Genomic DNA, 25143 nt, shown 5'->3' on the forward strand with positions numbered 1-25143 from the left:
GAAGAGACACAAGACAGATGCATTAAATCTCTGCACTTCATGGCAGCTTGATCCACAGGCTTATCCTGCAGGCATTTCTGATAAGACATTTTTAAACAGCAGTAAACAAAAGGTAGAGTCTGTCAGTGCAAGTACTCGAGTGATGGAATCCCAGGCACCAGGATTGATCAAGAAGAGAAGCTTTATTGGCTTGAAGGCTTCAGAAACCTCCTCTTCTGGGAATGTGCACTTTTCCATCAGCTACAATTTCCACAGTATTACAAAGCATTTACAACACAGAAAGAACATAAGAACTAGGAGCAGGAGTAGGCCATCTGGCCCTTCGAGCCTGCTCTGCCATTTAATGAAATCATGGCAGATCTTTTGTGGACTCAGCTCCACTTAACCGCCCAAACAACATCACTCTTTATTCCTTTATTCTTCAAAAAACCTATCCATCTTTATCTTGAAAACATCTAATGAAGGAGCCTCAACTGATTCACTGGGCAGGGAATTCCATAGATTCACAACCCTTTGGGTGAAGAAGCTCAGTCCTAAATCTGCTTCAATAAAAGCAAATTACTGCGGAGGCTGGAATCTGAAACAAAAGAGAAAATGCTGGAAAATCTCAGCAGGTCTGGCAGCATCTGTAGGGAGAGAAACGAGCTAAGGTTTCGAGTCCAGATGGCCCTTTGTCCGATGTCAAAGCTAAGTCAGAGAAAGTGGGAAATATTTATACTGTGGAGTGTGAATGAAAGATGAATTTGCTTCCCCTTATTTTGAGGCTATGCCCCCTAGTTCTGCTTTCACCCGCCAGTGGAAACAACCTGCCTGCATCTATCCTATCTATTCCCTTCATAATTTTATATGTTTTTATAAGATCTCCCCTCATCCTTCTAAATTCCAACGAGTACAGCCCCAGTCTACTCAACCTCTCCTCGTAATCCAACCCCTTCAGCTCTGGGATTAACCTAGTGAATCTCCTCTGCACACCCTCCAGCGCCAGTACGTCCTTTCTCAGGTAAGGAGACCAAAACTGAACACAATACTCCAGGTGTGGCCTCAATAACACCTTATACAATTACAGCATAACCTCCCCAGTCTGAAACTCCATCCCCCTAGCAATGAAGGACAAAACTCAATTTGCCTTCTTAATCACCTGTTGCACCTGTAAACCAACTTTTTGCGACTCATGCACTGGAACACCCAGGTCCCTCTGCACAGCAGCATTTTAAAATATTTTATCATTTAGATAATAATCCCCTTTGCTGTTATTCCTACCACAATGGATAACCTCACATTTGTCAACATTGTATTCCATCTGCCAGACCCTAGCCCATTCACAAAACCTATCCAAATCCCTCTTCAGACTTCCAGTATCCTCTGCACTTTTTGCTTTACTACTCATCTTAGTGTCATCTGCAAACCTGGACACATTGAACTTGGTCCCCAACTCCAAATGATCTAAGTAAATTGTGAACAATTGTGGGCCCAACACTAATCCCTGAGTGACACCTGAGCTACTGATTGCCAACCAGAGAAACACCCATTAATCCCCACTCTGCTTTCTATTTATTAACCAATCCTCTATCCATGCTACTACTTCACCCTTAACGACATGCATCTTTATCTCATGCAGCAACCTTTTGTGTGGCACCTTGTCAAAGCTTTCTGGAAATCCAGATATACCACATCCATTGGCTCCCCATTGTCTACTGTACTGGTAATGTCCTCAGAAAATTCCACTAAGTTAGTTGGGCACGACCTGCCCTTTATGAGCCCATGCTGCGTCTGTCCAATGGGACAATTTACGTCCAGATGCCTCGCTATTTCTTCTTTGATGATAGATTCCAGGATCTTCCCTACTACGGAGGTTAAGCTAACTGGCCTATAATTACCCGCTTTCTGCCTACCTCCTTTTTTAAACAGTGGTGTCACATTTGCTAATTTCCAATCCGCCGGGACCACCCCAGAGTCTTGTGAATTTTGGTAAATTATCACTAGTGTATTTGCAATTTCCCTAGCCATCTCTTTTAGTACTCTGGGATGCAGTCTATCAGGGCCAGGAGACTTGTCTACCTTTAACCCCATTAGCTTGCCCATCACTACCTCCTTAGTGATAACAATCATCGTAAGGTCCTCACCTGTCATAGCCTCATTTTCATCAGTCACTGGCATGTTATTTGTGTCTTCTACTGTGAAGACCGACCCAAAAAACCTGTTCAGTTCCTCAGCCATTTCCTCATCTCCCATTATTAAATCTCCCTTCTCATCCTCTAAAGGACCAATATTTACCTTAGCCACTCTTTTTGATTTTATATATTTGTAGAAACTTTTACTATCTGTTTTTATATTCTGAGCAAGTTTACTCTCATAATCTATCTTGCTCTTCTTTATAGCTTTTTTCGTAGCTTTCTGTTGCCCCCTAAAGATTTCCCAATCCTCTAGTCTCCCACTAATCTTTGCCACTTTGTATGCTTTTTCCTTCAATTTTATTTTCTCCCTTATTTCCTTGTTTATCAACGGTCGATTTTCCCTCTTTCAACCGTCCTTTCTTTTTGTTGGTATAAACTTTTGCTGACCACTGTAAAAAAATCGCTTGGAAGGTTCTCCATTGTTCCTCAACTGTTTGACCATGAAGTCTTTGCTCCCAGTCTACCTTAGCTAGTTCTTCTCTCATCTCATTGTAATCTTCTTTGTTGAAGCGCAAAACACTAGTGTTTGATTTTACCTTCTCACCCTCCATCTGTATTTTAAATTCCACAATATTGCGATCATTCCTTCCGAGAGGATCCCTAACTATGAGATCACTAATCAATCCTGTCTCATTACACAGGACCAGATCTAGGACCGCTTGTTCCCTCGTAGGTTCCATTACATACTGTTCTAGGAAACTATCGCGGATACATTCTATAAACTCCTCCTCGAGACTGCCTTGACGGACCTGGTTAAACCAATCGACATGTAGATTAAAATCCCCCGTGATAACTGCTATACCATTTCTTCACGCATCAGTTATTTCTTTGTTTATTGCCTGCCCCACCATAATGTTACTATTTGGTGGCCGATAGACTACTCCTATCAGTGACTTTTTCACCTTACTATTCCTGATTTCCACCCAAATGGATTCAACCTTATCCTCCTTAGCACCGATGTCATCCCTTACTATTGCCCGGATGTCATCCTTAAATAACAGAGCGCCACCACCTCCCTTACCATGCAGTCTGTCCTTCTGAATAGTTTGATACCCTCGGATATTTAACTCCCAGTCGTGACCATCCTTTAACCATGTTTCAGTAATGGCCACTAAATCATAATCATTCACGATGATTTGCACCATCAACTCATTTACCTTATTCCAAATACTACGAGCATTCAGGTAAAGTACCCTTATGTTGGCTTTTATACCTCCGTTTTGAATCTTAACACCTCGATCAGTAATCTCTCCTGAGTAATTTTTCCTTTTAACTGTTCTCTTAATTTTCCTTATCGTTGAACCCATATCTTCACGTAACAACCTGCTGCTTTGCTTTCCATTTATGATTTTACTTCCCGTTTAATTTATTTTAGTATTATTGGGCCTATTCACTGAGCTCCCCTCAGTCACTGTACCTTGTACTGTCGCCCTTTTTTATTGTTGACTATGGCTTCTCTGCCTTACACTTTTCCCCTTACTACCTTTTGTTTCTGTCCCCGCTTTTCTACCCTCCGACTCAGAACAAAGAACATAGAAACGTACAGCACAGGAACAGGCCCTTCGGCCCTCGAAGCCCGTGCCGACCATGCTGCCCGCCTAAACTACAATCTTCTACACTTCCTGGGTCCGTATCCCTCTATTCCCATCCTATTCATGTATTTATCAAGATGCTCCTTAAATGTCACTATCGTCCCTGCTTCCACCACCTCCTCCGTCAGCGAGTTCCACGCACCCACTACCCTCTGTGTAAAAAAAACTTGCCTCGTACATCTACTCTAAACCTTGCCCCTCGCTCCTTAAACCTATGCCCCCTAGTAATTGACCCCTCTACCCTGGGGAAAAGCCTCTGATGATCCACTCTTTCTATGTCCCTCATAATTTTGTAGACCTCTATCATTTCGCCCCTCAACCTCTGTCGTTCCAATGAGAACAAACCAAGTTTATTCAACCGCTCCTCATAGCTAATGCCCTCCATACCAGGCAACTTCCTGGTAAATCTTCTTCTGCACCCTCTCTAAATCCTCCACATCCTTCTGGTAGTGTGGCGACCAGAATTGAACACTATACTCCAAATGTGGCCTAACTAATTTTCCATACAGCTGCAACATGACTTGCCAATTCTTGTACTCAATGCCCCGGCCAATGAAGGCAAGCATGTCGTATGCCTTCTTGACTACCTTCTCCACATGTGTTGCCCCTTTCAGTGACCTGTGGACCTGTACACCTAGATCTCTCTGACTTTCAATACTCTTTAGAGTTCTACCATTCACTGTATATTCCCTACCTGCATTAGACCATCCAAAATGCATTACCTCACATTTTTCCGGATTAATCTACATCTGCCATCTCTCCGGCCAAGTCTCCAAACGATCTAAATCCTGCTGTATCCTCTGACAGTCCTCAGCGCTATCCGCACTTCCTGCATTGGTTCCCATCCCCCTGCCACATTAGTTTAAAGCCTCCCCAACATCGTTCCAGCCCTGCCCAGGTGCAGACCGTACGGTTTGTACTGGTCCCATCTCTCCCAGAACCGGCTCCAATGCCCAGGAATTTGAATCTCTCCCTCTTGCACCATCTCTCGAGCCACGCATTCATCCTATCTATCCTGACATTCCTACTCTGACTAGCTTGTGGCACTGGTAGCAATCCTGAGATTACTACCTTTGAGGTCCTACTTTTTAGTTTAACTCGAACTTCCTGAATTCAGCTTGTAGGACCTCATCCGATTTTTTACCTATATCGCTGGTTACTATATGCCCCACAAAAGCTGGCTGTTCACCCCCCACCCCCCCCCCCCCCCCCACAGAATGTCCTGCAGCCGCTCCGAGACATCCTTGACCCTTGCACCAGGGAGGCAACATACCATCCTGGAGTCTCGATTGCGTCCGCAGAACCGCCTGTCTATTCCCCTTACGATCAAGTCTCCAATCACTATAGCCCTGCCATTCTTCTTCCTGACCTCCTGCACAGTAGAGCCAGTCACGGTGTTATGAACCTGGCTGCTTTACCCTGGTGAGCCATCTCCCCCTACAGTATCCAAAGCGATATATCTGTTTTGCAGGGAGATGACCGCAGGGGACACCTGCACAAGAGAACATTCAGTCCAATTGGTCCATACTAGTGATAATGCTCAAACCAAGACCCCTCCCACGTTCTCCATCTCACCCTATCAACATATTATTCGATTCCTTTCTCCCTTGTATGCTTATCTATTGTCTCCTTAAATGGACATATGCTGTCCATCTCAACATCTCTGCTTGGTGTCAAGTTCAACATGCTCATCAGAAAAACAGTAAATGCTGGTATTACCGAGCAGTTCTGGTGGCACCTGGGGAACGGGAAACAGATTAATGCTTCAGGTCAATGAGAAACCTTTGGTCAGAACCTAGTATGGATGGAGTTTGGATGCAGATCTCAGGATCAACCATGGTTTCATCGAGTGGCGGCACAGGTTCCAGGGGTTGAATGGTCAACTCATTTCCTTCTGTTATTATTAAGGAGGTTCTTATTTATAGAATCCCTATAGTGCAGAAGGAGGCCATTCGGCCCATCGGGTGAAGTGAAGGTGAAGTGCCAAGTTTCCCCCTTGGATTTAACTCGCTCAGCTGTGAAGTTGGCAGCTAAGTACTTAAAACAAGATAAAAATTGTTCTCCATTTCGAGGGACTGACACTGAACAGGCCCCCATAAAAAATCAAACTCAATAGCATAATGCCTATTTCTGCTCTCTGCTTGTCAAGGATGAACATTCTGCCAAGGAATGGACATTGGTGATAGGTATCAGGCCACAGCAAGTTCCATGTCAATATTCTGAATGGGTATTGCCACATTATCAAAATGTGGTGTATGAGAAAGACTTGCCTTTCACAACTTCAGGCCATCCCAAAAGCAATATGGGGCGGGATTCTCGGACCATCCCCGGCCCCGCCGTCCACCAAATTCTCCGGCACCGGAGATTCGGCGGGGGCGGGAATCGCGCCACACCAGTCGGCGGCCGCTCGCAACGGCCCCCCCGGCGATTCTCCGGCCCGCGATGGGCCGAGGACCCGCTGGTTCTTTGCCGGTCCCGCCGGCGTGGATCAGACTAGGTCACTTACCGGTGGGATCTGGCGGCGTGGGCGGGCTCCGGGGTCCTGGAAAGGGGGGGGGGGGTAAGGGGGTAGGAGAGCGGAGTCCCTTCTGCCCCGGCTGGCGTGGCGCCAAAGGCCCTGAAGGTGTGGAGGATTGAACCCGGGTCCCTGGCGCTGTGAAGATTCAGTGCTAACAACTGTGCTACTGTGCCGCCCTGTTGTGTAGGAAGTGCAGCAGGCAAGTTTTGCATAGCAGTATCCCATAAAGAACACAGTGTCAATGGCCACATAGTCTGTGTTCAAGATGTTAGCCGAGGGCTAAGCATTGGGTACGACACAGGGCAGAAAGGTGGCACTTCCGAGAGTGCAGTGCTCCCTCAGGCCTGTTGCTCCTGACAGTGCAGCACTCCTTTAGTACTAACCCACCAACAATACTTCACTGAAGTGTCAGCCTAGATTTTATGCTCAAGTCTTGTGATTGGGGACCTCAATCAATGACTTTGTAAGGCAGAGTCAAGAGTGTGCACTAAGAACGCCATGCGGTGGGATTCTTCCGAAACGGCGCGTTGGCCCGAAGCCGGCGTAAAAACCGGCGTGAACCACTCCAGCGTCGGGCCGAGCAGAAGTTGCGGAATTCTCCGCACTTCCGAGGTCTAGGCCGGTGCCAAAAGGACTGCGCGAGTTAGCGCATGCGCAGGGGGGGGTGTCTTCTCTGTGCCACCCATGGTGGAGCCCTACAGGGGCCGGCGCGGAAGGAAGGAGTGCCCCCATGGCACAGGCCCGCCCGCAGATCGGTGGGCCCCGATTGCGGGCCAGGCCACCGTGCCCCCCCACCCCCCTCCCCCGGAGTCAGATCCACCGCGCCCTCCCGAGAACCGCACCAGCCGACTTACCTGCCACGTCCCTCCGTGTGGGACCATGTCCAATCCACGCCAGCAGGACTGGCCAGAAACCGACGTCCGCTTGGCCCATCGAATTGCCAAGGGGGGGGGGGCGCTGCCAACGGTGTGGCGTGATCCCCGCCCCCACCCGAAAACTGGCACCAGAGAATACGGCAGCCGGAGTCGGAGCGGCGGAGCGGGATTCACACCGGCCCCCGGGGATCCTCCGACCCGGTTGGGGGTCAGAGAAACCCGCCCTCTGTGTTGCCTGCTCGAGTCCAAAACCATCTCTAACCTTCAATCCTCCATTGAGATCAGTTAGGGTGCCTCAGTGGACCTTATGACAAGGATATGGGGTATTTATGTCTGTGTGGTACCCTATCTGGAGATGCTTAGTTTGGCCATCTGCCTGGGACACGTATTCCCATTTTACAGTATGCGAGAAGACAAGAAGGTGCTTTACATTAATCCTAAAACAAACAGCAACTGGGTAAAATGCCTCCTCATCTATGTCCATTTTCAACGGCCAGACATCTGTGCACTAATCAGGACTTTGAGAACATTGAATTCAGTGGCAGAAATGATCAGAATAAACAGTGATAGCTCCAATTGGTTGAAAGCAGAAAATTAAATCAAATGAGGAACACCTTTGAGGACAAACCTAAGTGGCTGAAACATTTAACCACAGGCAATCTGAATCCCAATCCATATGGAACATAAATGGAAGAATAGGAAGGGTAACCCTGAGAATAAACAATAAACATTAGTGAGAAAGGATCTTGGCTCAGAAGATCAGTAAGTAGAATCAGTATGGATGGATGAGATTAGGAACCGCAAGAGGCAGAGAACACTAGTGGAGGCAGTTTATGGTCCCCTAACAGTAGCTACATAGTTGGACAGGGTGTTAAGCAACAAATTATTGGAGCTTGTAACAAAATAATGTAATAAATGTAGGAGACTTTAATCTTCACACCCTGTAGAGTGGTCTAATTAAATTGGCAAAGGTAATCTGAAAATTGAGTTTGTAGCATGTTTTTGTGGCAGTTTCCTGGAATAATATGTTGTGGAAGCATATCATAGCTATTTTAGATCTACTGTAGTGCAATGGGGCATGGGTAATTAGTAATCTTGTAATAAAGGATCCAAGGGTAAAGAGTGATCATAATACACATCAATTCCACATTAGGTTTAAAAGCAGCATACTCCAACCCAAAGAAGAATCACAATCATAAGCAAAGCAAATTAAATACTTATGAGGGGAGAGCTGGTGAAGCTTGATTGGTTAAACAGACTAAAAGGTGTGGTGTGAAATAAACAGTGGAAAATATTTAATTCAAATTGTGCAACAAAAAATGTATTCCATTGAAAAACACAAACTCAGCAAGAATGATCCATCTGTGGCTTACAAAGGAAGTTAAAGATGGTATTAGATTAGAAGAAGAGGCATATATGTTGGGTAAGGTTCCGAGGCACGATAAGGCATCATGGAGTTGGGGAATATAGTAGCATGGGTAGAGGAATGGTTAACGGACCGGAAGCAAAGACCAGGGATAAAGGGAACATTTTCAGTTGGCAGGTTAATAATAGTGGAATGCCACAGGGATCTGGGCTGGTTGGGGCCTCAGCACTCTACAAACTATATTAATGACTTAGACAAAGAGGCAGAGAGTAATCTTTCTAGGTTTGCTGACAGTACAAAGTTGGAGGGAGATGCAAGCTGTGAGGAGGACACAATGAGGATGTAGAGAAATCAACAGGTTAACTGAGTGGGCAGCAAAATGGCAAATGGGAGTATGATGTGGGGGAACGGGAGGTTAATCACTTTGGTCATGAGAACAGAGAAGCAGAATTTCTTTTTTAAAAGGGTGTAACTTGTTAATGTTGACATTCAGAAAGACTTGGGTGCACTAGTACAAGGAGGTACGCAGGTAAAGCAAGTAACTAGGAAGACAAACAGCAGGTTGGGCTTTGCTGCAAAGGGGTTGGAGTACAGAATAAAGGGATTGGGTGAGCTCATCCCTGGAGTACTCTGCACAGTTTTAGTCTCCAGATTTAAGGAAGGGTTTAGTTGCATTGGAGGGGAACAAAGCAAAGGTTCACCAGACAAGTTCCTGGGATGAAAAGGCCTGAGTAAACTGCGCTTACGTCTCTGGAGAGTTAAAGCTGGTTCCATTGAAATATACCCTGAGGGTGCTTGGCAGGATAGACACTGAAAGATTGGTTCTCCTGGCTGGGGAATCCAGAATACAAGGACACAGCTCCAGGCTAGGAGGCTGACCATTTTGAACCGAGATGAGGAGAAATCTCTTCTCTCAGAGGATTGTGAACTGTCGGAATTCTCTACCCCAGAGTTGTGGATTCTTTCATCATTGAGAATATTGAATGCTGAGGTAAACAGATATTCGTCTGCTCAGGAAACTAAGGGATATGCAAACTGTGTGGAAAAGTGGCGTCAAGGCCAAAGATTACCCATGATCGTACTGTATGGGGGAGCAGGCTCGATCGGCCAGGTGGTCAAGTCGTAGAATTATAGAATCCCTACAGCGCAGAAGGAGGCCGGTCAGCCGATCGGTTCTGCACCAACCCTCCGAAAGATCACTCCACCCAGACCCACTTCCCCGCCCTATCCCTATCACCCCAACTTACCTTGGGACACTAAGGGGCAAATTTAACATGGTCAATCCACCTAACTTGCACATCTTTGGACTGTGGGAGGAAACCGGAGCACCAGGGGAAAACCCACGCAGACAAGGAGAGAACGCGCAAACTCCGCACAGACAATCATCCGAGGCCGGAATCGAACCCGGATCCCTGGCTCTGTGAGACAGCAGTGCTAACCACTGTGCCACTGTGTCCTGCTTCCATCTCTTATGTTCTTTTGGTAAATCAATTTTCTGCACCTTCGTTTGTAGAATAGAGGAATCGAGAAGGCTGAGGGTCGGGGTGGGAGTGCTGGGAGGGGGGGGGGGAGCTGTGGAGGACGCGGTGTGAAAGGGATCTTTATAATCATGAAGAGCTCTGTGAGGGAGATGTAGAGAAAACATTTCCAGTTGAAGGATACAGACTGGTGGTCTGAATAGGACACGTGATCGGCGCAGGCTTGGAGGGGTAAAGGGCCTGTTCCTGTGCTGTATTTTTCATTGTTCTTTGAGTGGGAGCCCAAAATCAGAGGCTATAAATAAAAGGTTTTCACCTTAAAACCAAAAAGAATTCAGGAGAAACATCTTTGCCCAGAAAGCGGTGAGAATGTGGAACTTGAGTTGAATAGGATGCGTGCAATTAAGGAGAACCAACTAAGTACATACGGGGAAAACAAATAGAAGGCAATGACGATAGGTTGAGGAAAGAGTTGGCGGAGGCCGATGTGGAGCACACACATCAACACCAATCCATTGGGTCAAATGGGCTGCTTCAGTGCAGTGGAATTCTATATAATGCCCCAAATTGGGGACAAGGTTGGAATTCGCTTGCATTCTCTTCCCCTTTCCCAAAACATCGAGCTTCTACATTTAAATATTTACCATTGACCTTTGTGTAGGGCTTCCACTTGTAGTACCATCCCCTGAAGGGTTTGCTGTTGTACTCGGCACACTGCTGGGCTCGGAACAGGACGCGGTTGTGCTGGCATGCCTGAATGTTGCACATCTGATATATCCGATTGGAGCCGTGGCAAAACTTCCCACCATACTGAGGCCTATGGAACAGAAAGGAACACAAGCCTGAGAGGAACTGAAGTAATTGGACTGCGTTTTTAAAAAAAAGGGTTAATTAAACACAGGAGAGCTTAATACCCACAGCCGTTAATATATAATTTGTTGTTTTCTTTAACGATGTCAATTCCCTATCCCACCCTGTTGGGCTGTGTCACCCTCAGTCCCAGGCCATTCTGCCCAATGGCCCTCTTTGATGGAACAAATGATCCAGGCATAGATGAATGAAGGACTGGCGATTTCTCCCCAGCACCTTTTGCCAATAATTATTACTCACCCAACATCACTAAAAACAGACCCATCTTGTCAACACTGTTGTTAGTACGATCTTGCTGAGTGCAAAATGGCTACCTTGATAGAATCACAGAGCCACGCAGCTCAGAAGAAGCCTATGATTATGGTGGGGTTACCCTACTAATCCCAGTTATTCCCTCTTTCCCCAGACCACTGCAAGATTTTTTCCTTCAATTATTTCTTTAATCCATTTTAAATGATACTGTTGCATCTGTTTCCACCACCCATTCAGGCAGTGAGCTCCGCGATAAAAATACTCTTTCTTCATGCAACCACTGGTTCCTTTACCTTGATTTTGACCTTGATTCTGTGTCCTCTGGTTCCCCACGTTTCTGCCACTGGAGACAAATATTCTTAATTTCCTCTATCGAAACACTTGATGATTTTGAACACCTCTATAAAATTTCTCCTCAACAAACCGCACAGGTTAGGCAGATTGGTCATGCTAAATCGCCCCTCAGTGTCCAAGGATGTGCACCTCAGGTTATGGGGGTGGAGCGGGGGTAGTCGACCTTGGTAAGGGTGCTCTTTTGGGGCATGGGTGCAGATCCGATGGGCCGAATGGCTCGCTTCTGCACTGGAGGGACCCCATGATTACAACACCAGCTGCATTTCAGAAGTTCTTCCTTGTGGAGACTTTCTGAAGCTGTGTACATCACTATATAAATGCAAGTCCTTTCTTTTTGGCTGATGGCAGTAAACGCACATGTTCGACAGGAGCTTGATTCACGGGCAACTTTCCCCTGTGTGGAGAGGAGTAAGAAGAATAAGAAATGGCTTGGTGTTGGAGAATGCCCTCCCAATGTGACATCTAAGTACATTTGTGAGCATCTGACAATGCAGACGTTGATTTCTTACAGAATTTTCATGTGAGAGTACCTTTAAGAAATGGATGTTTAAGCAATGTACCTTTAGGAAATGCAGCAGCTCATATTACTGAAGTGATGTCAGAGGGTGGGGGTAGCTGAGTTGGGCTCACTTCTGCTTTTTGGGGCTTTTGGTTTCAGTTTGAGAGAGCAGCTGAAAAGTGCCTGGCTGGTTTGCTGTGAGCTGTTTAAAAGGGGAAAGCCAGTTTTGAGAAAAAGAGCTTGGGTGTGTCTGTGTTTGCAGTGAGCTGGATCTGCTGTGATCTCTGCCAGGAAAGAATATCTCTGAATCATTTGGGTGATTTAAACTCATAATGGTAATGTCTTTAACCTGATGTGTTTCGGTTTAAAGGTGTTAAGTCTTTTGGAGGTTTGAAGGAACATTTTGCGGGATTATTTAGTGTTGTATTATTTTTGGGGTTATCTTTGAAGTAAGGGGTGTTAAGGGATCCAATGTTTATGTAAAAAGGTTAAGATAAATTCATGGACTAAACATTGTTTTGTGTTTAAAAACCCATGTGTCCATAATTGTAATACCACACCTGGAGACCAAGCTGTGTGCTTCAAAAGCAACAATACATTAAAGGGAGAGGTTGGTTGAACTCCATGATACATTTTGGGGTCTGAAAACGTCGCTCTCATAACATAATCCACTTGGATTTTCTCCTTGACAAATGAGTATTCCCAAAATATGTGACTTATTAAAGCTTCTCTCACACATCACCCAGTCTCCCCAGGGGCAAACCTTAAATCATTCCCTGAGGTTGACTAAACAGATTTTATTGTTACAATGTTGGCAGGCTTCCAGCTGTCCAAATACAGCTGTGCAGGAAGCCAAAGCCTCCCACCTTGGCTCAAGCACAAGGACTAACCATCAGAAAAACTACAAGAGAGAGATTGAGCATATTGTCATCCAGTGATATGTGCAGGCACCCATTTTCATCAGCGCTTTATGATAAATATATGAAAAGCAAAAAATACAGCTGCTGCTCATGCATTCATTCTCAAGCAAAGCAATCCATTGTACTCAATCTCTCTCCAGTTTTGCAATCTGATCATAAAAACGACAGCTCTGAGCTAGCGTTCCTGCAAGAGCAGACTTCATCCGAAAGAATCGAATTTGTTAAGTAAATCCGCCTCCTGGTTGCTGACCCAGAAAGGGTTGCTCACCAGCAGATCCTAGGTTTGATTGATGCCGTGTGCATAGAACATAGAACATACAGTGCAGAAGGAGGCCATTTGGCCCATCAGTGTTAACTCATCTCAGCCAAGGCAGAAAATGGGCTTCCGTGGTCAGGGCTCAAAGCTCAAAATGAACACCACCACGGAGTTTGCACGTTTTCCCCGTATCTGCGTGGGCCTCACACCCACGGCCCGAAAAGAAATGCGGGGTAGGTGAAAATGAAATGAAAATCGCTTATTGTCACGAGTAGGCTTCAATGAAGTTACTGTGAAAAGCCCCTAGTCGCCACATTCCGGCGCCTGTCCGGGGAGGCTGGTACGGGAATCGAACCGTGCTGCTGGCCTGCTTGGTCTGCTTTAAAAGCCAGCAATTTAGCCTGGTGAGCTAAACCAGCCCCTGTGGTTGGCCACGCTAAATTGCCCCATAATTGGGGAAAAAAAGAATTGTGTACTCCAAATTTATTTATTTTGTAAACTCAAAATGGAGAGGATGAGTGGAGAACAGGAACAAGAGAAAAGCAGAATTCAGAGCGCTCTTGACCAATGTTAGGAAGATCCCTTTCACAGCTTTAAGACATCGCAAAGTGTTTGACAGCCAATAAATACTTTTTTGGGATGTCATGACTTTTTGTTATGTCATAGAATTTACAGTGCAGAAGGAGGCCATTCGGCCCATCGAGTCTGCACCGGCTCTTGGAAAGAGCACCCCACCCAAGGTTAACACCTCCACCCTATCCCCATAACCCAGTAACCCCACCCAACACAAAGGGCAATTTTGGACACTAAGGGCAATTTATCACGGCCAATCCACCTAACCCGCACATCTTTGGACTGTGGGAGGAAACCGGAGCACCCGGAGGAAACCCACGCACACACGGGGAGGATGTGCAGACTCCGCACAGACCTAGTGGGGAATCGAACCAGGGGCCCTGGCGCTGTGAAGCCACAGTGCTATCCATTTGTGTTACCGTGCTGCCCTTTAAGCAAGGAAGGCTTGTGCTCGCAGGTGGATGTCATTCTCTGAAGAAGAGCAGAGGATTTCTCCCCGGATTCCTGGCTAGCATTGGTCAGGCCACCAGCATTGCTGAAATGCAAAATCTGGCCACGCATCAGTTTGCTGTTAGTGGAATCTTGCTGTGTTCAAACTGGTTGCCCCATTTCCTGCAGCAGTGACCGCACTTCCAGTGTGTTTCGTCAGCTTCAAATCATTTTGGGACATCTTGCGGCATGTGAGAGTCAATAGATATACATCAGTACCTTTATTATTATTTCCTCTTTTCCTCAGGTTTCTGCCTTGTTGACCAGTCTCTCCGACTTGCATGAAATGTGAAACATTTTACAAGGTCTGATGGACAATTCCTTAACAAGCAGTAGCAGCAAGACCCGGTTAGCTGGAGTTGTAGATGACAATATTTATTAACCTGCTCTGCTTTGCTTGGCAACAGATTAGTTTGAATGTGCTTGGCTCTGTGGGGGAATGATCCTTGTGAAATAGCTTAACCCTTCACACTCATGCTTATACGCCGGTACCTTCAAATCATCCAGGCATGTAGAATCGTTCATTCTGCCAGCATGCTGGTGACCCTGAGTGTGATACCACTCTCAGGGTCAGGCCCAACATTTACGGGGGATTGTAGACTTTTTGCCCTGGACAGGAGCTGAGTACAGGCTCCATATATCCCCAAGTAGGGTAGGTCACAGAATTTACAGTGCAGAAGGAGGCCATTCGGACCATCGAGTCTGCACCGGCCCTTGGAAAGAGCAACCTACCTAAGCCCACACCTCCACCCCATCCCCACACTTCCACCCTATCCCCGTAACGTCACCTTACCTGACCTTTTTTGGACACTAAGGGCGATTTAGCATTGCCAATCCACCTACCTAACCTGCACATCTTTGGACTGTGGGAGGAAACCGCAGCACCGGGAGGAAACCCACGCAGACACGGGGAGAATGTGCAGACTCCGCACAGACAGTGACTCAAGCCGGGAAACAAACCTGGGACCCTGGCGCTGTGAAGCCATTGTGCTAACCACTATGCTACTGTGCTGCCCCCGATGCATCGATGCCTCAATTGGTTTACCTCCCCACCTTCAGAGCCAAGAAAATGCACACACACACACACACAAAACACACACACTAGAGAGAGAGAAGTTTTAGAAATGGAGGTACATTGAAACGCACGCAAACAGTTTGAGAGAGAAGTAAAGAGAGACACCAGAGGCAAGTGAGAGAGAGTGAAAGACGTGGGTGAGAGAGAGAGGTGGGGGAGAGAGAGAGGTGGGGGTGGAGGGGGAGAGAGAGGTGTGGGTGAGAGAGAGAGGTGGGGGAGAGAGAGGTGGGGGGAGGGGGAGGAGGGGGGAGAGAGAGGTGTGGGTGAGAGAGAGAGGTGGGGGAGAGAGAGGTGGGGAGAGAGAGAGGAAGGTGGAAGAGCGAGAGAGACAGAGGCAGAGTGAGGTTATGAGGAGAGACAGAGGAGAGAGAGATAGAGCCAGAACGTCAGAGAGAGAGATGGAAATTTATTGCTGAGCAAATATTTTGTCAGTCAGATCACTTTACTTTCAAACAATATTTGCAGAGGTCTTGAAGCCTTGCTCAGCATTGCTGATTAAAGATGATCTTCTGAATTGAAGAACCCCAAATAAGAGGTAGCTCCACTCCAAGTTGGAGTTTGGCTGACAGATAGAATGTTCACCGGGTGCCAAGACAAACGATCTTAAAAGATTCTTCCTGCCCTCCAGGTGAGGCATTCATTCTCTGTAAATTGGCAATCAAGCGACCCTACTGTGAACTGAATACTGGTGAGACTTTGCTTCCTTCTTAAGTAACGCGCTTAACATCCGGTGAAACAAATCATCGAATGGTGACAGTACAGGAGGCTATTCGACCCATCATGCTTGTGCTAGATCTCTGAAGGATCAATTCACCGAGTGCCACTCCACCTTTTGCCCTAGTTCTTGGCGCCAAGAGTATTCTACTCCTTGGAAACTCTTGAAAGTTAACGGGGTAGAGTTCTCTCTCTGCTGAGATGCCCAGAGAAAACAAAGCCAAGATAGGTTTGAGCAGAAACCCATCGACGGAGTCGGAAGCCTCTCAAGGCTCAACGGGAGGTAAGATGACAGACTCGGCTTCTTCCTCTCCGTCCACTCCACTAACCGTTGAGGCTCTCACTAGTATCTTGGCGAAGGAGTTCAGGGTACACCGACAAAACGCATTGGAGTACCTTAAAAGCTCAATTGGCCTCCATTCGTATGTAATAATGACCTTTTCCTGCCTTCTGGTTTGGACCCAACAATGAGTACGCGGTGGCGCAGTGGTTAGCACTGCTGCCTCACAGTTCCAGGGTCCCGGGTTCGATTCCGGCTTGGGTCACTGTCTGTGCGGAGTCTGCACATCCTCCCCGTGTTTGCGTGGGTTTCCTCCGGGTGCTCCGGTTTCCTTCCACAGTCCAAAGATGTGCAGGTTAGGTGGATTGGCCATGATAAATTGCCATTAGTGACCAAAATTGCCCTTAGTGTTGGGTGGGGTTACTGGGTTATGGGGATAGGGTGGAGGTGTTGACCTTGGGTAGGGTGCTCTTTCCAAGAGCCGGTGCAGACTCGATGGGCCGAATGGCCTCCTTCTGCACTGTAAATTCTATGTAATTCTATGTAATTCTAAATTGTCCCTTTGTGTCCAAAGGTTAGGTGGGGTTGTGGGAGGGGGGGGCTAGTTAGGGGGTTCTTTCAGAGGGTCGGTGATGGGCCAAATGGCTTCCTTCTGCACTCTAGGGATTCTATGATGATTCTATGATTTAAATCTTGGAAAGTGACGATTCTGGAGCATTTTGGGGAACTGTTCATGGAGGGGAGTTTTGCCAGTTTTACAGAGTTAGCTGATAAATTTTAGCTACCCAACTCCAGCCTTTATCGTCATTTGCAAGTTCGTTATTTCTCATGTCCGGCTTTTCCTTCCTTTCCTTTGGCGCCGCCTTCTTCCTTGCCGAAGGGGACTCTGTTCTGGCTCATCCTGCCGAGGGGTCTATTTTGGACCTGCATGGCCAGATTCTCTTGTCTGATCCTTCCTAAATGGGGTGAGAGCTAAATGGGAGAGTGAATTGAGCCCTCCACTTACTACTGAGGTTTGAAGAGAGGCCCTTCACAGGGTCAACTCCACAACCTCATGTACCCGGTTGAGCCTCATTCAGTGTTAGGTGCGTCACAGGACGCACTTGATAGTAAGACTAAGTGGGTTTTTCCCAAATGTTGTTGGATAGATGTGATCGCTGTGCTTTTGGCCTGGCCAGCCACACCCAAAGGTCCTGTCCCAAACTCAGAGGTTTCTGGGCCTCCTTCTTCCGCACTATGTCAGAGTTACTTCACTTGGATTTGGATCCCGAAACCGCTGGTGGCCAGATTTGGGGTGTTGGATTAGCCGGTGATTCAGTCTGGGGAAGAGGCCGATGTTATCGCCTTTGTCTCACTGATAGCCCTGAGGCAAATATTGCTTGGTTGGAGGCCTCCCATTCTGCCCAGCACATCTGCTTAGTTGGCTGATGTAGTCCAATGCTCATACTTTGAGAAAATCAAATTCACCTTCGGGGGTCAGTGGCGAGGTTCTGCTCAAGATTGCAACCTTTGATTTCCCTTTTTAAGGATCTTGTCACCATCAGCTGCTTGGGGGGGGGGGGGGGGTAGTTTAGTTTTAGCATTTAAATTATTTATGTGTGGGGCAGCACGGTGGCTCAGTGGGTTAGCCCTGCTGCCTCACGGCGCCGAGGTCCCAGGTTCGATCCCGGCTCTGGGTCACTGTCCGTGTGGAGTTTGCACATTCTCCCCGTGTTTGCGTGGGTTTCGCCCCCACAACCCAAAGATGTGCAGGCTAGGTGGATTGGCCACGCTAAATTGCCCCTTAATTGGAAAAAATGAATTGGGTACTCTAAATTTATAAAAAAAAATTTAAAATTATTTATGTGTTAAGTTTTTATTACTTTTATATTTGCTTGTGATTTTTTGCATTTTTTAATTCCCGTTTGTGTTGGTTATTACGTAAAAACTCTAATGAACATATTTTTTAAAGAAACATTCCATCCTCCAATGAGGATAGTCCGAACTTCGCCAATCTTTCTACATATCTGAAGTTCCTCATCCCTGGAAGCATTCTTGTGAATCTTTTCTGTACTGTCTCTGATGCCTTCACGTCCTTCCAGAACTGGTCGCAATACTCCAGGACAGACTGGACCAATGTTTTATACAAGTTTACCATCATTTTCTTGCTTTTGCACTCTGCCCCTGATTGATAAAGCCCAGGATGCCGTCTGCTTTATTAACGGCACTGGGTGGCACGATGGCACAGTGGCTAGCACTGCTGCATCACCGCGCCAGGGAATCGGTTTCGGTCCCAGCCTCGGGTGACTTGGTGGAGTTTGCGTGCGTTTCCTCCAGTTTCCTCCCACAGTCCAAAGAGGTTGCGTGGATTGGCCAGGCTAAATTGTCCCTTGGTGTTCAGGGATGTACAGGGTTGGTAAGGAAGGGTGAGCGGGGCAGTGGATCTGGGCAGAGTGCCCTTTCGGAGCGCCAGTGCAGACTCGACAGGCCAAACAGCCTCCTTCTACACTGTAGGGATTCCAAGATGATCCACGATTACTTGGATAGACCCAGGCCTCTCTGCTCCTGAACTCCACCCTTTATTTTATATTGTCCCCTTGCATGTTTCCTACCAAAATGAATCACTGCACACTCTTCTCGAACATAGAATTTACACTGCAGAAGGAGGCCATTCGGCCCATCGACTCTGCACCGGCCCTTGGAAAGAGCACCCCACTTGAGCCCCAATCCTCCACCCTATCCCCATAGCCCCACCTAACCTTTTTGGACACTAAGGGCAATTTAGCGTGGCCAATCCACCTAACCTGCACATCTTTGGACTGTGGGAGGAAACCAGAGCACCCGAAGGAAACTCACGCAGACATGGGGAGAACGTGCAGACTCCGCACAGTGACCCAAGCCGGGAATCGAACCTGGGACCCTGGCGCTGTGAAGCAACCGTGCTAACTACTGTGCTACCGTGCTGCCATTACATTAAATATAATCTGCCATTTGTCCACCCGTTTCGACTAACCTGAATTTATGTCTTTTTGAAGTTCTACACTGTCCTCCTTATGCGTCACAATCCTTCCGTGCAACATTCATTATTAAAATTTGAAAGGATGCCAAGGTTTAGGTTATTAATATATACTCAAGAAGAGCTGGGGTCCTAACATTGATCTCTGTGAAGCTTCACTACAGTATAAACTTCCGGCAACCTGAAAAGTAGAGTGCTCTTTCCCAGGGCCAATGCAGACTCGATGGGCTGAATGGCCTCCTTGAGCACTGTAAATTCTATGATAAATAACTTTTTTGTGACTCCCAGCCTATTTTGTATCCATGTTGCGACTTTTGTTCCATGAGCTCCAGCGTTGCTCAGAATTCTCATGCAGCACTTTATCAAATGCCTTCTGGAAGACCATGGTCACCATATCAACACGGATAACTCTGTTGCCTCATCAAAAAACTCCATATCTTCCTTGAACATATCCATGCTGGCTTTCCTTAGTTAACTCACACTTGACCAAGTGACTATTCATTTTGGCCTTAATTAGCCTTTCTAAACGTTTTCCCACCAGCAAGGTAGAGATGACAGTTCTATAGTTGCTGGGCCTATCTTGGTGCAGCCAGTTTATGGAACAAAATAGTCCAGCGTTGCAACAGAAGACCCAACGTCACTCCTAGACTACCGAAAGACTTGATGCCAAAATTACCAGTTTCCAGTGGTTTGCCATACGCCAGTGGCAAAAGCACGAGTACCATTATGTCACAAGGGCAACATGGATTAAACATGAATTGCAATATGTCCAACAGTTAAACTGTGCAGTGAAAAGGTTTAAAAACAATTCTAGTGTAAACAACACGGCATAGGAAGACATGATTCACGGTGGTACTGACCTGCTCGGTCAATGGAATGAAATTAAACTCTACGGTAATTTCCAAGCGTAAAACCATACCAAAAATCCAATTGTGTCTATGGCAACCATCAACCGTCTATCTATTCTGATCCATTTTCAGCACCTGGTCCATTGCCTTGTATGTTACTGCGTTTCAAGTGCTCACGAAATGTTTGTGCAATTAATTCAATCACTAAACTTCAATCACTAAAGCGTTTTCCAAGGCGGTCTTCAGGACGCGCGACAACGCAGAATCGCCGAGCAGAAACTTATAGCCAAGTTCCGCACACGTGAGTACGGCCTCAACTGGGACCTGGGATTCATGTCGCACTACATTCATCCCCCACCATCTGGCCTGGGCTTGCGAAATCCTACCAACTGTCCTGTTTTGAGACAATTCACACCTCTTTAACCTGGGGTTACCCCTCTCTTTGGATCTGTAAAGATTTAATTACCTGCAAATGCTCGCATTTTAAGCATTGTCTGGCATCTTTGACTTTGTCTATATATATGTTTCTGGAACAGACCTCTTCATTCACCTGAGGAAGGAGCAGTGCTCCGAAAGCTAGTTTTTGAAACAAACATGTTGGACTTTAACCTGGTGTTGTAAGACTTCTTATTTCACTAAACCGGGTCACACAAATTTAATATGAATTACCGGTGTTATTGTTTTTCCAAAACGGTGACCACCCACACTGGCGGTTCACATTTTACGCTTGACATATGAGTCTATTCCTCTTTCTGGAAGGATTTTTGGAAGCTTCAAAAGTCAACTTGTATGCCTTGAATCATGGGCAGTAGACTAACATCGAGCAATTTAATTGTAGCTTTTTTGTCCCGCAGCTCCAGCCAAATAGATTCTGTCCTTGACACCTCTGGGACATCCTCTATCTCCTGCACTGTAATGTTCTGCAAAATCAACACTGCCCCCTTTCCTATCTTTACCAAACACCTTGGGCAGCATTCTCCGTCCCGCCGTACCCGTTTTCTGGTGCAGCGCATCCCTGATGGCAGCGGTATCCTCCGCCCCGCCAGCCGGCCAATGGGGTTTCCAATTGTGGGCACCCCCACGCCGTCGGGATATCCGTGAGTGCGCTGCCGGCGAAATGGAGGATCCACCAATGGAGGATCCAGGCCCTTGGATCTAGGAATGTTTAAAACCCGGCCCTGCCATTCTTTAAGCCAGGTCTGATATATGTGTTGCCTCAAGGAGAAAAGGTGTGGAGATGGCCACACTCTGGATTCTTGTAAAACACGAATGAGAGGTTTATTAAGGATGTCGCTCATACACTCAAGATGGCGATTTACTCAAACCCACACAAACACCTTGCTGACATCATTACACATCAGGTAGCGCAGAACCAGGAAGACTGTATTCTCAGACACATAACATTCCTCGCTCTTTACTTCATTAATACAACAACAACAATTAACATTTATACAATATGCTATTGATATGCTATTTCTATTGACATATACAATTCAATAAGACAGTCTCTGTGGTGGACGTCCATTCTACTTTGGTTCTTGAACTTGGCAACTTGCGACCTCAGACTGTCCTCATTCCTTTCTGTAGATGATACTTCTTGAGTAGTTATTTCAGTATCTGTCACTATAGGCGTTGAAAAGTCCTCAGAAACAGAATCCAAATTTGTCACTATCTCTAGCCTCTGTACCAAAGTCTAGTTATCTAGATCTTCTAAAGGTGGAACCTCTTGAGACGATTATTTAAACTTACTTCATGCAGCAAGTAACAGATTAGCATGATGCCACCAAACTCTTTCATCATCCGTCTGAACGGTGTATGATATTGGACCTGTCTTTGCTGGGATCACTCTATTAGATGTAGCTCAACTCCAGTCATAGTCAATCTTTGAACACCTTCTCATGCTTCTTCAAAAGTTGTTGTAAGTTGCTCTCTGAATCCACTAATTGATTGATTGTTTTCCAGTAAAGTCAGATCTTAGCCAACCAAGCTCTGCCAAATAGAGCGTGAAAAGTTCCACAGAAAGAGGCAACTTTGCCGTTTCCCTATTTGCTCCGACTGTCACATAATGCATCTTTTTAATGGTACGACCTGTTCTGTTAATGTCCTTCGGATCACCTTTGACAGTTTTAAAGGCAGATGCGTCAACTTTTGATAATAAATTGAAATGAAAAAAATGAAAATCGCTTATTGTCACGAGTAGGCTTCAAATGAAGTTACTGTGAAAAGCCCCTAGTCGCCACATTCCGGCGCCTGTTCGGGGAGGCTGTTACGGGAATCGAACCGTGCTGCTGGCCTGCTTGGTCTGCTTTCACAGACAGCAATTTAGCGTTGTGCTAAACAGCGTTGTGCTAAATTGTCTCCGATATTAGTAATACTGCTGCACCTATATCCACTTCCATTTTAATTTCATGTCCTTCACGTTTTGGGTATGCCCAAAATCGTTATTGATTGCCACGCATTGACAAAACATCTAGTTTCAGCTCTTGCTGTAGCTCAGTTTAGTGGGCTTTTGCATGATCTCGAGCTTCATCACTAATTTGTAGACAAATTACTAGATTGTTTACTTGTATCGTTCTTCTTGCAATTTCTTGGTGTAGAACGGGTTTACTGAGCCCAACATGTCGAGGCAATATGGTCCTTCTTACCACTGTTCTTGCATGTGCTTGATTTACTCCAGCATTCCCCTACTAAGTGTCCAACCTGTGTACAATGGTAACATGGTTGTACCTTTGCAGCCCTGTTCCACGAGGTGCCCATTTTGTGGATGTTTGCTCCAGCCCCTATCTGCAAAGTTTCTCTCTTAGCAAGCTCCATAGATGTGAGAACGTTCGCAGCAATTTTCAGAGTTAAATCACTTACAGTCAGCAGCTTCCTCTGAATAGCTTCACTGCGTAATCCACAAACCAGCCTGTCTCGAAGAGTATCGTTCAGTGTTGTACCATAGTCACAATATCTAGCGAATCTTCTTAAAGATGCTTCAATAAGGACATGGGGAGTCCACGCCAAGTAAAATAAAGAACTTTTTGGTTTATATACAGTTACGTTATATGCAACTCCCGGTAGATCCCTCCGCAGTCTCTCCACAGTCGGTATCTTACTGACCGACCTTTTATACATAGCTGAATGGAGATTCCCCGTGCCTCAGCGGGGAAGCCCCGTACTCCACAGAAACCATGGGGAAAACAATTATTCCCACTCTGTAAGTCTTCTACAGGATATAACATACACTATATACTGAAATGGTTTTCACCACTTCCTGACTACAGTGGCGGAATCAAAACTTTTGGTAATTAATAAAGGGTGAGGAGAGAATTGTCCCTCTAAGACTTTTAATAATTCACTGAAGGGACTTGCCTCCTGGTTTTGCCTTTCAATTAGATGTTGGATGGTCTCTACCTCAGTTCAATTGACCTGCCCCTTGATAGTTGCCAACAAAAACGTATCAATATCCGTCTTGGAAACATCGATCCAACATCCAGTGACTTTCCGAGGAAGGATGTTCCACATTTTGATACCCTTCATGTGGGGAATGATTCACTGATTTCACTCCTGAGTGACCCAGCTCTCATTTAAGATAATGCCCCCTTGCTCTTTATTCTCCCACCAGAGGAAGTAGCTTCCTCATATCTATCCTCTTAAACGTTTAGCATTTTAAATACGTTAAGCAGATCACCCACAACCTCCCATTCTCAGTCTGCTGCGCTCAACACTCTCAAACTGTCAAACATTATGAGGAAGAATTAAGACTGCCGCTCCTGTAATAATCCTGGCATTCTTCTCAAAGTGCAAGACAGGGCACGCTTTATTTTGTTCAAGGCAAAGTATTTAGCAGGATACCGTCAATTATATCTCGGGTTTGGCAGAGTTTTTTGCCGAAACCTACACAACATACAATCATTTTCATCAGATAACCCACAGCCCACAAAGTTACACATCCAAAATACTTCCAATCAAGATTTATTCACGGAATCTTTGTAGCGCAGAAGGAGGCCATTCGGCTCATCGAGCCTGCAATGGCTCGCTGAAAGAGCATTCTACCCAGTCCCACTCCCCTGCCTTATCCCCGTCCCCTTGCATATTCTTCCTTTTCAGATAGCAATCCAATTCCCTTCTGAACACCTCGCTCGAAGCTGCCTCCACCACCCCCTCAGACAGTTTGTTCCAAACTCCAACCACCGTCTGGGAGAACATCTTTATCCTCACATTATTTCGACACCTTTTGCCTGTTATCATGCACCTGTGCCCCCCCCCCCCCCCCCCCCCCCCCCCCCCTCCCCCCCGTTCGTGATGCCCTCCAGAGTGGAAACAGTTCCTCGCTATCTACCCTGTCCATGTTCCTGAGGATCTTGAATACCTCTACCGGGTTTACCCACAGCCTTCTTTTCAGGAAGGAACACAGGCCCAACCTCTCCAATCTATCCTCATAGCTACAGTTTTTTGTCCCTGGATTCATTCTTGTGAATCTCCTCTGTCCTCGCTCCAATGCCTTCACATCCTTCCTCAAGTATGGTGCCCGAGATCAGGACGTCGACGGCAGATACAAACTACAATGAGAACACTAGTTTTGGTAACTGTAGCTTTGCATCCATTTGTGGTCACATTAGTGGACATGTTTGTATGACAGTCCTTTGTTTAATGACAATCTTTAATAATGTCATAAGCAGGCTTACATTAACATTGCAATGAGTTGACTGTTAAAATACCCCAGTTGCCTCACTACGGTGCCTGTCAGGTACACGGAGGGAGAATTCAGAATGTCCCAATTATCTAACAGCACGTCTTCCGGGACTTGTGGGAGGAAACTGGAGAACCCGTAGGAAACCCACGCAGACATAGACATGGGGAGAGCGTGCAGACTCCGCACAAACAGTGACCCAAGCGGAAATTGAACCCAGGACCCTGGCGCTGTGAAGCAACAGTGCTAACCACTGTGCTACGTGCTGCCCATCTAAGCACACCTAGATGCACAACTCTACCACCGAGAAGGACAAGGGCAATAGGTGCAAAGGAACACC

The 25143-nt window shown here is 46.4% G+C and overlaps 1 protein-coding gene across 1 annotated transcript in view; it reads right to left on the reverse strand.

The window, feature by feature from the left end:
* adamts18 (ADAM metallopeptidase with thrombospondin type 1 motif, 18) overlaps positions 1–25143 on the reverse strand; it is a 277450-nt gene that overhangs the window by 86745 nt on the left and 165562 nt on the right. Inside the window, exon 13 of the mRNA XM_038806242.1 lies at positions 10648–10820. Coding sequence (XP_038662170.1) covers positions 10648–10820 — 173 coding nt within the window. The remainder of the gene's footprint in view (positions 1–10647; positions 10821–25143) is intronic.

This window comes from Scyliorhinus canicula, chromosome 9 (assembly GCF_902713615.1).
Source record: "Scyliorhinus canicula chromosome 9, sScyCan1.1, whole genome shotgun sequence".
NCBI lineage: Eukaryota > Metazoa > Chordata > Chondrichthyes > Carcharhiniformes > Scyliorhinidae > Scyliorhinus > Scyliorhinus canicula.